Below are 14,458 nucleotides of genomic sequence, written 5' to 3'. Positions count from 1 at the left end.
GAATAATAATAAAACAAACACTTAAAGAAAGAATCTGATCATTTTTCAGTGAAATCTCTTTATTATTTTAGTTTGTAATGCAACAACATTTAGAAAAAACGACATAATTCAATAAACACACAGTAATACCACACAATGTGAGCAATGTTAATGAAAGTTATTTGTTTCTGTGGTTCAGAAAAAAGTACAAATTTTTATTGGACATTAACATCAATCAGAATAATTATTTCCTGCTCACAATTAGCAGAATATATAAATATAAAAAGGCATTGCATGACTGCATTTGAATATATAATTCAGTTCGCATTTTTATTTTTTAATTACTTATATCCTGAAACAAATAATCTCAAGGTGCTAAACAAGTTCATAAATTTTACAAACATCAATTTTTATTTAATGCAGATATTTCTTTTTTAACCAAACTATTTGAAAATGCATTGTTCAGGCTATTGTGTAATCTTTTTATATCTTTTTTATATATTGGCATATACTGGTCTGTGGTGGTATATAATCACATATGAGACAAATCAAAGGGAAAAACACAGATAAAAGAGTTTCAGAAATGCATTGAGACCGTAATAACAGCATCTATCTCAATAAGAATAAGAAAAACCTTTATTTGTCCCACAACGGGGAAATTGCAACTGGTTTTTGATTTGGCAATGTACATGATTCAAATAATTTATATTCATGTTATATTAACTCATTTATGTAGGTTAGTGCCACAATTTGTCACCTGAACTCAAAGGTACAGTGATTATAAACAGCTCCACTTCAGAAGCTGCTGTCCTTCAAAGACGTGTACTCGTTCACGTGACCCTCCCCAGGTGTGTAGCTCTCCTCTCTGGTTCTTCTCCCCGCCTTGGTCAACCTCTCGAACCTCCTCAGGAAAATGATGAGAGCCACGAGCAGAACCACCTGCACCACCACAAACACAAACAGACACACCTGCGACACCAAAGCCAGGTCACAGAACCAGTAGTGGCAGGACTCCAGGACCTCCTCCTCCGTTAAATACACCACCAGCCGCCCTCTCAGGTTGGGAGGGGAGCTGCAGTTGACACCCAGGTGTGACAAGAGGCTTGGGGGCTGACGCAGCAGCCAGCCTCGCAGGTAGAGGATGCCACAGTCACACGCCCAGGGGTTACCTGCAAGAGAGACTGAGCGGAGGGAGGCCAGATTATCCAGGAGCCCGTTGGGGAAGGTGGTCAGCAAATTGTCATGGAGGCGGAGCTCAGTGGTCCCAGCAGGGAAACTTGAGGGCAGTAAGGAGGTGGTGAGAGACTTCCTGCTGCAATCTACCTGGCTGCCATGACAGGTGCAAAGGTAAGGGCAGGCCAATGACCTTTGACCTCCAAACCAGAGGAGCAGACTAAGGAGCAGAAGCCCCTTCATGGTTACCAAGCCCTGCAGAAAAAAGAGGAGGCATCTGAGATTAAATACGATGTGTGTTGAACTGTAAACGTTCTTTGTATATAATGTTAGGGTTATAACATATTCCACAGCTCATAACATTTAAAATAACATATCAACAATAATCAGAAACAGAAATCTTTCTATTCCAGATGGACACTGATCAGTAAATTAAGTTTTGCATGTGTGTAGTTTAAAAGAACAGTTTGGGTTTAAGTATAAAAGACAACAGAGCTTAATATGTAGAAAGGGGTCCTCAAGTAATGATCGCACTTGTGAAACATTTCTGTTTATAATTTTATATCCCAGAGTTGTTGATTAGGCTCTGTGTTACACTATGGAGCTGTATGTTGTGTCGTCGGTGAAGGGCTGTGAAGTGTTTCAATCGTTCTGGCCGCTCTCTGCAAAATGTACAACTACAATTACGTACAATTAATAAAAATTTGTTTAATGTTCATGACCAAGTTAAATATGTAATGTAGTGCACAGATACATAATCTTAAAGTAGTTACTTAGAAATCAACTACAAATGTTTCATGAGGTCCAGACTGTGCAACCAAGCCCTCGTATGAAACTGCTTGATATGATTACAGAGCAGTTATATACGGATTGTAGTTTGATACCCTCTTAATAAAATTAAAAAATATATTATATGCTGTTGAGTAATTATGCCAAACTTTACTTTACAGATCTACTTAATAAAGTCTGAGGACAGTCACTTACCTTCAGCGCTGCGAGTCTTCAGATGACTGCGTCTCTTACGGTTGCTCTCAGAGGATGAGTGTGTTACAGCTGGAGCTCACTGATAAAGACCACTGTCAAATTATGAGTGCGCGCGCACACACACGTCTGTGTACACACTTGAGTGACACACCGGTATCTCGGGCAACTCTTTAAGAGTGTTTAATTCCTAATAAATTTCTAAGAAAGTGTTTATGTTGGTGTTAAATGGACAGAGGCAGTGACCGCTTATTGCTTTGAAATTAACTGACACACATTACAGTATGAGCTACTAAACATACAAATAAGTGAAATTTGCTTTATGTAAAAATCCCATTACGCATGCAGTCAAGAAAACAGGGAGGATATAATAATAATAATAATAATAATAGCAGATTACAATAAATCATTAAATTACAGAATTCCATTTAAACTGTTAAGGTCCATATTTGGCATCAGAACATGTCCTGTATCATGATGCATATCACACATCATATGGGTTACTGCTGTATAAACTGGTGGTTTATACAAGTACTGTACGTAAATACAAGTTTGAGGTATTTGTACGTCCATTTTCTGCTGCTACTACTGTTCAGAAAGGCAAATATTATCATTTTACGTCACGACATTCAATAAATTCAGCTCATAGTTACTTTGCTAATAAAGATTAATAACATGTAACATGTATTTCATGTTAAAATACGACTTTTCAGGCCACCAAATAGTAAAAAATTGCTTCAAAATTCTTCACAATTACTTTTTTATTTATTATTATGGTGATACTAAAGCTTTTTATGTTTTTTTGTAAGTGTCTGTGTTCTTAAAGGAGATACAGATATTTCTGTCATTCATACTGATGCTACGTCTGCTTGTGTGTTCCTCCACCGACTGACAGGAAGAGGACGCTGTGTTCAGAGCAGAGGAAGAATGGCTGCGAGAGATAAATATGAATCGGCAGATAAGTTTCCCAGACGCTGCCCCGGCTCTGAAACCTGCCATTCAGAGTCTGACATGCAGATGTGAGAGAGGATGTTGTCCTGTTTTAGCTGAACAGACGCTATAATCTCCACAGAAACAATACTGAAAGGCCAGGCTGACGAGAAACGAGAGTTTATTTGCCACACCTTTGTAAATGGGTCACAGGCTGAGCTCACAGCCTTCAGGCAAAATATGTACAGTTCATCAGCATCCGCAGAGTCTGCATACACACAAATGCACACACACGCACGCTCAAACGATCTTAACTCACATGTAGGTTACACAACTTTGAAGGCATATCTCACTTCCAAGGAGAGAAATTTAAAACAGAAGCACAGAGACAGTGTTTGCTCCTCGTTACTCATCTACTTCTGCTATCCTGTAATGGCAACGAAGCACACTGTATGGGGCATTTAATACAAGCACAGGGCATCGGCTATAAAGCAGTAAAAATAGGGTTAGCGATATGAGTGAGCATGCTTGCACGTGCACCCTGCACTGCACAAACCTTCTCATTATGTCAGAGGCTCTCCATTCACAGTTAGCCGCTGGCAATAAGTGCATTTTCAGCTCAACCAGCACCTTAAAAAAATGCTGGGAGAGGATATTTTGACTGACTGAATGAGAATAATGCTAAATGAGGGAAAGAGAAGTCACTGTGGCACCTTTTTAAGGACAAATGGGAAATTTATGGACGGATACCTGGTTATATGGAAAGGAAATTTCATGAAATGCACACACTCACACGCCCAAACACGCGCATTAATAAAAACACAATATCCATGTTCAAATCTAAACATCCACCAAAAAACCGACATTTCTTTACAAAACATCTCGCAGCACAAACCCTGACATTATATCCAAAAAGTTTAGCATTGCATTTATAAATTAGATACACTGAGCAAGTTATTTAAATTACGCATTTATATTATATATGTTAAGACCACAGCGAGGGGCTCAAAATGGGCAAGATTCAGAGAAAAACAAACCTTCCAGGCCGACAAACTATACAAAGCACCAAACCGAAGATATAAATGTACAGCCAGAGTCGATATCATGTTCAGAGTCTGAAGGTCTCACTGTCGTTGTGGGGGGGGGGAAACACCAGGTGGCGCTGCAGCACAGCTCTGCTCTGAGGGACATCACTGGTCTTTCTCGTGCATCTGCTGCTGCATCTTGTTGAGCATCTCCTGCATCCTCTTCAGCTGCAGAGAGGACAGTTATATAGTTAGGCCACAGTACGCAATCCTACAATATTTTGACATACCCCATTGAATCATTTTGAATCATATTGTGTTGTGACATATTCTGATGCACTGTAATGTGGTGTATTGTTGTGTAATTTTGTTGAGTCATGAATCATACTGGAATGTGATGTATCATCATCTCGTATCCTGTCATGTCGTATATTGTATCATCTCATCTCGTCTCTTCCTGTGTCATGTTGTATCGTATTGTTTCGCATCGTCTCGCATATCGCACAGTATATTGTATCGTGTCATTGCCATATAACATGTATGTATCATGTCATGTCATGGCATATATAGTATTGTATCGTATCGTATCTCATATCTCGTATCGTACCAATATCATATTGTATTGTGTTGTATCATATCATGCCCTATATAGTATCTCATATCTCGTATCGTCTCTGTCCTGCTCCATGGACAGCTTGAGGAGGTCGTTTGTCCCTCAGGCCATAAGATTATACAACGTCTCCCTGTGAGGATACAACTGGACTTTGGTCATTGCTGCCAATACTGTATATATTTTACACAGTATCATATATATTCGTATTATTATATGTCTTAAATATCTTTATATCTGTTTCTATGCAATGGAGCTACTGGAAAACGAATTTCCCACGGGAAAAATAAAGTATCTAATCTAATCTATATAGAATTCCATGTCACGTTGCATTTCGCATCGTGTTGTTTCTCATATCTCATACCGTATCGTATCGTATTGTGTCGCATAGAGTATCTCATATTTCGTATCGCATCAAGTCGTATATAGTATCTCATCTCATCTCATCTCGTCTCGTATCTCATATTGTATCGTATCCCATATATTTTATTTCATCATATTTTATTTATCGCATCGTATCTCATATCTTTTATCGTATCGTATCTCATATCTTTTATCATATCGTATCGTATCTCATATCTTTTATCATATCGTATCTCGTATCTCATATTTTATACCTTATACCGTATCATATCGTATCTCATATCTTGTATTGTATTGTATCCCATGTCTTTTATTGTATCGTATCCCATATCTTTTATCGTATAGTATCTCACATCTTTTATTGTATCGTATCTCATATCTCATATTGTATCATATTGTATCACATCTCATATCTTATACCGTATCATATCGTATCTCATATCTTGTATTGTATCGTATCCCATATCTTTTATCGTATAGTATCTCACATCTTTTATCGTATCGTATCTCATATCTCGTATTGTAAGGTATGGTATTGTACTAATACAAATTCTGTTTTGGCTAAACTGAATGTTTTTGACATGGTGACACATGATATTGAATCTCTTGTATCACTTTGAATCATATCGTGCCGTGACATATTGAAGTATGTGATGTATCTTATTGTATTTTGACGTATGAAATCACGCCATACTGCACTACAATGTATGAATACCATATTGGATTCTATCGTAGTGTAGTGTGATGTGTTGCAGCATATTACGGCATAGTGTATTGTGACACACTCTCACTGAATGGTGAGAAAAACAAAGTTGTGCAGTGGCAGCATGGAGGCGGGTGACTATAGGACGCTGGAATTCACTGTTAAGCCATCTTGAGGTGTTGTGGGCGTAACTTAACGAAACATCGGTAAAGGGAGGTGCCCACTTGAAAACCCCAATGACATGCGGCTTACTGCTGCTGATTAGGCCAGGTATCTGATATCTTCTTGTTGGCTAGACAGCAGGCTAGCAGCCAGCTGGCCATTTTTATTTATTTATTTTTTCAGTTGGACAGGGCCTCTAAATGTGTTTTGCCTGGGATCTTGGCACAAGAGATTGTAACATCTAATCCTGTGTATTAAGGAATGACACACTGAATAACATTTTACTGTGATGCATCATCCTCTGTCGGGGTGTGTCTCACTGCATTGCGTCTAAAGTTGTCAGCCATCGAGACCTATAACTAAACCTCTGATTATCTAAGACCCATTCATAATCACGTTAACGTTTCCTGTCAGGGGAAACCGTAAATTTGCTTCGTACCTCCTCGTCTTTCATTTTGATTAGTTTCTCAGTGTCCACATCTGGAGTAGACAGAGGCAGGATGGGGATGGGACTCTCCATGCGGTTGTCCTGAGCCAGTTTACTGAGAGTAGAAGAACAAGAAGAACAAGAAGAAAAAGGAAAGGAGGATAAGAGGTGAAACGGACAAATCTCCACGCACATCAGCAGATATCTAGCATGTTTACAAAACATTCCCACACTTTCATTTCTCAGCAGACTTTTTCACACAGACACACATACCTGGTCATCTCCTGTATGCACTGCGCTCTGTAGTTTTCATAGTGGACGTCGCAGGTTACGTCTTTGAGGTCGTGCATGTGTGAGCGAATCAGCATGTTCCTCAGTTTCACAAAGTCGCAGTGCGACTGGTTTTCCACTGGGCGAAGGAAATAGACGACACTAATTAGAAGTCCAAGTTATGACATGCAAACTGTGGATAGATAATACGTGAACATACCTTCGACAATCCCCCAGGGGTACAGTCTTCCTCTCACTCTTTGTCCTCGAGCCTCCACCACTGTGTTGCTGCCAATCACAGCGAACGGGGTACACTCCTGCACACAGAGACGCCAGGACAGGTTGTTATTTTAACCCTTATCGCGCCTGAGCTGACTGAGCGTGCTGGTACACATTCACAAGAGCAGCGTGACAGCAATTGTTGAGACAGGTAAAAGACCGTTTGCTGTGTATTTTCCCTGCGCTGACTTTCACAGCTGATAAGGGAATTCATGGCAGACGTCCACATTTATTGGCTCTGAGATGCTGCTAGACTTCAATTTAAGAGCGCAACAGATGTTTAGGCAGCAGTCCTCCCAAATTACTAACAGAAACATTTCCTGCTTTCCCCTCACGGTATCCAGCCATGTAGATAAATCTAGCTTTACATACCGCGAGTCTAAGATATCTGTCCATGTCCATCAACGTCCCCCAGCAGAACTTCACTGCTCTATCTGACAAGTTTTCTTTGCAACTTTCCAAAACAGATAATCCGACGATCGCGTCAACCCCAACAACTACTTCTGTCACTTTCCATTACACAGCAGCCGTCCCTGCAGTGCGCAGTGCCGTGTCCCTTCATTTGAACAATTCATCACAACAAGACAGCGAAGTCTCCAAAGCTCTTGGAGAAAAATCTTGACTTTTTCGAAAAATACCAATGAAAGCGACTCATGGAAAAGGCTGTGGATTATCCAGAGGAACTGGGACATGGTTTTCTGGTGAGACGTGGCGCTGCTGAGCACTTCAAGTTCTTTGAGGAGCAGAAACAAAACTCTTTGACCTCGTGGAGTCGAGGGAACTGGAGTGGAGGTTTAATATTTAGAGGTGGTTACCTCAGACTGTTACCACCTTTGTCTCTGTATTACTTTAAGACTTTCAGCTGCACTGTTATGGACTTTGCTCAGTTGTTCGAGGAAATGGAAAAATGTCAGTAGGCGGTGCAACGACAACTCAGCAACTCAATGCACTGTAGAAGACGGTGAGTATGAGTTGAAAGGAAATGCAGCAGAAAGTATTCTGATGTGATTTGAAATCTACAAAGATGTTTAATCCAATGAGGAGTGGAAGGCATGCTGTTTAATATTTGGTTACCGTGCATAATGATCTGTACAGTACAGATATGTTCAGTTACGTCCATCAGCAGTGACGCAGTCAGTCGTCCTGAAAGATACCCGACTGACCAGACTCACCTTCAGCTCTTTGTCAAGTTGTTTAAACTCTTCATCCTCGTCTGAGTCGCACTCGGGGAACTGGTACACTTTGATCCCAAACTTGTCTATTTCCTCTCGTATCTAGAAAACACGGATCAGAATGCAGTCAACGGGCCGGAAAAAAGCAAACATCCTGAAGTCCCCATGGAGCGTGGACTCACTCTGTCTTTAAGCTTCTTGATCTCGTTGGGCGTCAGGCAGTCGGCTTTGGCGATGAGTGGAATTATGTTCACTTTCTCATGCAGAGCCTTCATGAACTCAACATCCACTGGGCGCAGCCTGTGAAAAGAAACGCAGAGAAATCCAGAGTGATCAGGAGATTTGAGTAATTAATAAAGCCCTTAATATCTCTTTTCTATGGTTTCAAACTGTCTTCCTTCGTGTGTTTGCGCGCCTAAAATATGCCTTTGTGAGTCATTACCCATGCCCGAAGGGAGGGATGAAGTAGAGGCAGCAGTGGACTCTGTTGTCCTGGATGTTCTTTCTGTTCAGCCCGCTCTCATCCCTGAAGTATTGTTCAAACTGCTGATCTATGTAGTCCGTGATCGGCTTCCAGCTAGGACACACACACACACACACACACACACATCAGCCTTCATAAGCAGCTCATTACAGTCAGCGTGAATTCAAGCGAGCAGGCTGAACAAGGCGCTCGTCAGAAGCAGCAAGCAACCCTCGCAGCTCACCACTCGTTGTTGTTGACAGCGTCTCCGAAGCCCGGCGTGTCCACTATGGTCAGCTTGAGCTTCACACCCTTCTCCTCGATGTCTACGGTGTGTTTGATGATCTCCACGGTTTGGTTGATGCGCTCTGCAAAGCATCAGCACACAGAGAAAGATGAAGGAAATAGCAACTCTGATAGTGGAAGTTACAGTTCTGATTTCCTTTAACATTAACATAGCCATTATTGCACGGCTGCTTTAAACATACACATGATATACAACATGTTTTTCAGTTCTGAGTTAAAGTTATATAAAAGCTCTTCATTTATTAGAAATAAAAAATAAAAAACACACAAAAAATGAAGCTTACAGTCTGCAAAATAAAGAAAAATAATAAAATAGACACCAAACTGGTGCAAAGCAGCTAGAGAGCAGTGACTATTTTGGTATTTTGGAAAAGCTGACCCATTTTTACATATGGTAACAGTAAGTGTGCATCCATTCTGATGGAGAGATGATAATAAATAGCACGAAGACTCACCCTCAGCATTCAGTAACTTCCTGTCTTTGTAGAGGTCTGTGAGGAACAGGCTGTTGACCAGAGTTGATTTTCCCATACCAGACTCTCCTGCAGCACAGACACAGACATATTTATAATATCCAATAACATATAACCTATAACATATAAACTGCCAGTTTATTAGGTACACTTTAGAGGCTTATTTTTTTGTCTGATATTCTGTTGACCCATTGAGAGTAAGTAAGACGTTACACATCTCTCCAAAGTGACAATACAAGAGCTGCATATAAATTTCATGGGGGCAGCAGGATTTATTACCGGACTGTTAGTTTTAGTTACGTATGCCCAGTAAATTATCTCCAGTTAGCTGGTGAAAGAAAGACTGGGTTATCTGATGCATGGTGCGTCTTCAGTTAAATAAAACTGACCTGCCACCATCAGCGTAAAGTCAAAGCCTTTCTTCACAGACTTCCTGTGGACCTGGTTGGGCAGAGTGGCAAAGCCCACGTACTGTTTCTCCTGGAAGAGAATGAAAGGACAAAAAGGAGAAGATGCTTTTTATAATTAAGAGTCAGAAACATTATAAAATTTTCAGACAATTACTGCAGCACCGAGTGAAACAGTCTGTTACTGAATGCCATGTGATAACATTAAGTTGTTTTCCAGTATTTTCTGACATGTTTCGCCCCAAAGTGATCCTCATTTAAAAGCAAAAAATAAATAAAAGTGTTAATTGCGAGCTAGTTAGTGTCTCGAGTAACCCTTTCATTCTTTGGTCGACTGAGAGTGAGAAGAGAGTGAACATGTGAAAGCGACGTCTTCAAATTGCTTGTGTTATTTGACCAATGTCCAAAACAGCTCAGGAGGAACTAAGTACACGGTACAAATCAAGAGGTAAACTTTACTTTTTACTGCACCACATTATCTGATAAGTGTAGCTGCAGATTCAGATTAATAATAGAAAATACAAAGAGTTGTGACATTAAAATAATGTATACATGAATGAAACAATAATTAAAATAAGTACTTTATACATTTCTATAAGTATATTTTGAAGTTTATGTTGACATCATTTTTGTACTTTTATTCGGGTAAAAGTTTGGGGACCAGAAATAATTTAGTTTGAAAGAAATACAAAGAAAATAGTTAAATTATTATCCAAAAAGTTATTACTGACTTTCTGTAATTTAATAAATCAAATAACTAACTAACTGTTTCGGCTCTTGTATAATATACGAAAAACAAAAGATCAAAAACAGACGCAGACATTTAATAACTGTGAGGGAGTTCTGAGGATTTTTAATGAAAAAAAATACAAAAAGGATCTGGCAGGCGCCTGCTGCTATAAAATTGCCACAACAGACAGCAAATCAACAACATGGACGGAAAAACACGTGCACAACATTCCCCTCGGAGCAGCTGAGAATAACCAGCGCCTCAGACTTTCCATTAAATATCTCAGAGAAGCACAAAGAGAACCACAGGATACCAGTCGCTCACTGTTTCAGTGGCTTTGGGTCCCGCTGCATCTGGCAGAACGTCATCTTTAACCCGCAGTACTACACGCGGACATGTGTAGATATAAATACACACTCGGGGCCTGCAGAGAGCATTCACACACACGGACAGAGGCTACATTCAACCGACCTGAAAAGCTCTTTTTCACTCTGCAAACACACGAGCCAAACACAGTCAGCGTTCTTAAACGCTGTCATAACTTGTCATTGGCATTTCCGACAGCCCCTCGGGTGAGGATCCCATTTACAATAACGCACACACGCACACACACTTAAAAACAAAAAGAAAATACCACAGGCAGCACAATCGGTGCACTGCAGACACACTTGCCAAAGACCCAGAGGTGCAGGACTGAAAAAAAAAAAAAAAAAACTCCTGACAAAGCAGCAGATAAATCAATGAGTAATCTCAGCAGTAAATCTGACACTGCGAGTGGAAACTGAACTCAAACACCTCCAGAAAAAGGCAGCGATAACAGTAAAAAGATGCTGGCAGACAGTCAACAGGTGTGAGGGACTTCCGTTTATACATTTTGAAATATTCCTGAAATCTCTGTCAATATTTTTAAATGTATATATGTATAATTTTTATAATATCCCTCCACTCTTTTTGCCTATCCTGCACACATGTCCTCCCATAAATCCAACTCTTTACCTTCTGTCTGGCCGTTCTCACTCGAGGACACAGCAGCCGTTCCACTAGTTTTTCTTGCAGCATGATGGCATCCATCCTTAACCGCCCCGACACTGACGGACCAAAATAGCCGCGTTAAAAAAGCAGCCCAGCAGGGAACGGGTGGAAAAGCAGATTTGAAGGCTCTGGACCTCGATGAACGTGTCTCTGACACACTTCTTTCCTGTTTGCGCTCTTTAAATACGTCCCTCCTACTCTCCTTTCTCTTGAGTTCCTTTGTTTTCTTCTCCTCAGCACTCTTTCTTTCTTTCTGTCTTTCTTTCTTTTTTTTCTTTCTTTCTTCCTTCTGCCCTACAGCGGCCCGGCTCACCCTGTTCAGACAGGTATGGAGGAATTCTCACTGAGAGAGGGAGGGAAACGGAGAGAAGGAGCAAGAGAGAGGTGGCAATTTGAGGGAGGAAATAAGGGAGGGATGCAAGAAGCGAAGGTCTAAAAGAAACTCATTCATTCAGCCTGTACTCCCTCCCCCCAGCTCCAACAGTTGAAAAATAAATCTGTACACTGGGAGAAATGACCACCGGCGCGCACAGAAACCCCAGAAGGAGAAGACGGAGAGAGAAAGTGCAGATGCTGCTGCCCTTCGTTAACCTGTAAAACCTAACTGGACCTGTTTGAACTTGGCAGCGACAAAAGCTGTGGCGCAAACAAAAGATAAGGACACAAACACAACAAGCAGAGGCCTGTGCAGCCGGATGATCACATAAACAAGTAAATTAACTTGTCAGTTAATATGTTCAGTGAATGCTCTGGGTGTGTGAGTGTGTGCTGAAGTATGCCGAGCCCATAAAACAATTTATAAACACTCCATCACACACACGTATAAATGTCTGAGTTGAACTCCAAATTAAAACAAAGTACAGCGCCACAAGTAAACAGTTAAAGGAAGGAAAATGCTCAATCTCTAAAAATAAAAATGCACCTGTGACCGATTTTATCACGTGACTAGATTAGTTAATACCTAGTATTTTATTATTACTGGTCAAAGTGTAAGCCGTTTTACTAAATCCTTTCCCCGTCCAGAGGATCAATCTGAGAGGTCGTGGGCTGATTAAGGGAGAAAGAACAAGTACTTGTCTCTTTTTTTGTGTGTGTGCGTGTGTGTGTGTGTGAATGGTTTATCATTTCACCTGTTTGGGCCAAAACCGTTTAAACGAAGCCAAGCGTTTCTCATAGACGACTGAAACATGAGGGTCCCTGGACAAAAAGGTCGAGACCCACAGGTTTAATCGTCTATAATGTGCTATTTTTTAAATGTAAAATCTGAATACGATGTATTAGGTAGCACAGAAGTATTGTCTTACTTCAGAACCCCTCGAAGAACATACAGAACTGAAATGAACTAGTAAATTTACTGTTGAACAAAATTAAAAGAATATATTTAGCTAATTGACGTACTGTTTTATCTGCGTTCCTTCACTTTGAAATAACCAGGCTAGCTGTCCAGCTGTTATCAGCCTTTATGCAAAGCTAAGCTAACTCGCTTCTGGATGTGGCCTTAGTACAGACTTCAATCTTTTCATCTCATATCAAGAAAACTCACCCAAAAGTCACATGCCACATACGTATTAGTTTATTTATTAGTTTGTTGAAATGAATTCGGAGCTCCATGTTGTTGTGTTTAGCTCATGTTCGCCTGCAGTGAGTGTGGCCGTGCTCGTCTAGACTGTAATGACAAAGGACGTAAAGGAAATCAGCCACAGTGTCATCTCAATGTATGTGTGTGTAGGTGATCGAGGTACAAATCATGGCAGAGGTTGGACTCGATGGATTCCAGATGTGTGTGTGTGAGCACACAATGGGTGTGTCTGCCTCATACATGATGTGGGCAGCAGGACTTAAATGCTCTTTGAAATAAAAGAAGCCGGACTATTTTTTTTCTCTCTTCTTTCCCCTGTTAGGGTTCGGGTTCGGCCCGCCCCCGTGGTGATGCCACGTACAGGACGTGAAGGTCTCACTCCACGCCACACGAGGGAGACAGAGGTCTCGGTTCTTTGTGACGGCTCTAAGGGAGGGAGGAACAATCCTGGGTTTCTCTGGTGGGACGACGCAGACACAAACATCAGTGTTGTTCAAGAAAGAAAGAGTAACGTGGTGGTGGTGGGGGGGCGGTATGTAAGGGGTCTGAATACAAAAAAGGAACAGATGTCTTGAAATGGTCTTACAATAGCCCCGCGGCTAACACCCCTGCCCCCTTCCCAGCGGCCAGCTGTCCCTTTCTCCCACACGGCCACGAAACATAATCCTTCAGTCACACATGTGCTGTCACTTGCAATTTTGACATTACAATTAATTGAATAGCCCTCATTAATGAATAAAGTTTAGTTTGATCTTTGTCATTCACCCACTCACTCTGGAGACATAGTTTATTATTTTATTTCTGCACTGAACCATCAGGAAACACCTATTTTCACCTAATAAACAATCAGGCAATGAAAGGGGCAATCCTGTGTGTTTCTTATCTATGTGTGGTTGTCTAAAAGCATTCGAAAGGTTGCATGGATAATTGAGAAGGAGACATTTTTCTGAAACGAATTTCTCATATAGTCATGGAAATTGGCAGAAAAGGCCAAAAAATCCAAAGAGGATGTTTTTAAATTATTGGTCAGCTGTCTAAATGTTCACTGTCGTGAAGAAATGCTCCAAGCGATGAGTAAATCTGCACAGTTCAGAAGCACAAGCAAGAGAACATTTGGCCTATTTGCTCTACAAGTGACACAATTATCCTGTTCAACACTGCCTGTCTTACTTCTAAATACAACTCTACTTTTGTGAACCACCTTTCCTTTGCATAAACAGTAGTTTAAGAGATCTATCAAATGTGCAGGATTCAAGCTTTTTTTTTTACTAACAAGGAGAAGGAGAAGTAGCCTCTGTCAGACGTCTAAGAGCGTCACGACTAGTTCGTTTGTCAGCACATTGGACGGTCCTTCGGGGGCAGAGGTCCAGAGATCAGCCACTCAATCAGCAGGC

At 40.8% G+C, this 14,458-nt stretch overlaps 2 protein-coding genes across 2 annotated transcripts; both read right to left on the bottom strand.

Moving 5' to 3' along the window:
• Nucleotides 1–41: 41 nt before the first annotated feature.
• On the bottom strand, nt 42–2,246 carry gp1bb (glycoprotein Ib platelet subunit beta). Its single transcript, XM_084552164.1, has 2 exons — nt 2,137–2,246; nt 42–1,407 (listed from the first exon to the last, which is right to left on the bottom strand). Exon 2 carries the CDS (start codon nt 1,393–1,395, stop codon nt 775–777), a length of 621 nt encoding a protein of 206 aa, XP_084408290.1. The 5' UTR covers nt 1,396–1,407; nt 2,137–2,246; the 3' UTR covers nt 42–774.
• Nucleotides 2,247–3,035: 789 nt separating this feature from the next.
• septin5a (septin 5a) lies at nt 3,036–11,966 on the bottom strand. The gene is made up of 11 exons (XM_084552241.1): nt 11,450–11,966; nt 9,706–9,796; nt 9,299–9,385; nt 8,782–8,905; nt 8,517–8,651; nt 8,257–8,374; nt 8,075–8,176; nt 6,844–6,940; nt 6,627–6,762; nt 6,366–6,468; nt 3,036–4,316 (listed from the first exon to the last, which is right to left on the bottom strand). Exons 1-11 carry the CDS (start codon nt 11,522–11,524, stop codon nt 4,254–4,256), a joined length of 1,131 nt encoding a protein of 376 aa, XP_084408367.1. The 5' UTR covers nt 11,525–11,966; the 3' UTR covers nt 3,036–4,253.
• Between the last annotated feature and the right edge of the window lie 2,492 nt (nt 11,967–14,458).

The sequence above is a fragment of the Chelon labrosus genome (assembly GCF_963514085.1).
Source record: "Chelon labrosus genome assembly, chromosome: 9".
Lineage (NCBI taxonomy): Eukaryota > Metazoa > Chordata > Actinopteri > Mugiliformes > Mugilidae > Chelon > Chelon labrosus.
This window is presented reverse-complemented; position numbering and strand designations above follow the sequence as displayed.

Coding starts and splice junctions, on each gene's coding strand:
- gp1bb (XM_084552164.1), bottom strand. CDS start 1,395: ATGAAGGGGCTTCTGCTCCTTAGTCTGCTCCTCTGGTTTGGAGGTCAA.
- septin5a (XM_084552241.1), bottom strand. CDS start 11,524: ATGGATGCCATCATGCTGCAAGAAAAACTAGTGGAACGGCTGCTGTGT. Junction 8,652..8,781: donor GCTGTCAACAACAACGAGTG/GTGAGCTGCGAG, acceptor TGTGTGTCCTAG/CTGGAAGCCGATCACGGACT. Junction 6,763..6,843: donor CCCCTGGGGGATTGTCGAAG/GTATGTTCACGT, acceptor TCCTTCGCCCAG/TGGAAAACCAGTCGCACTGC.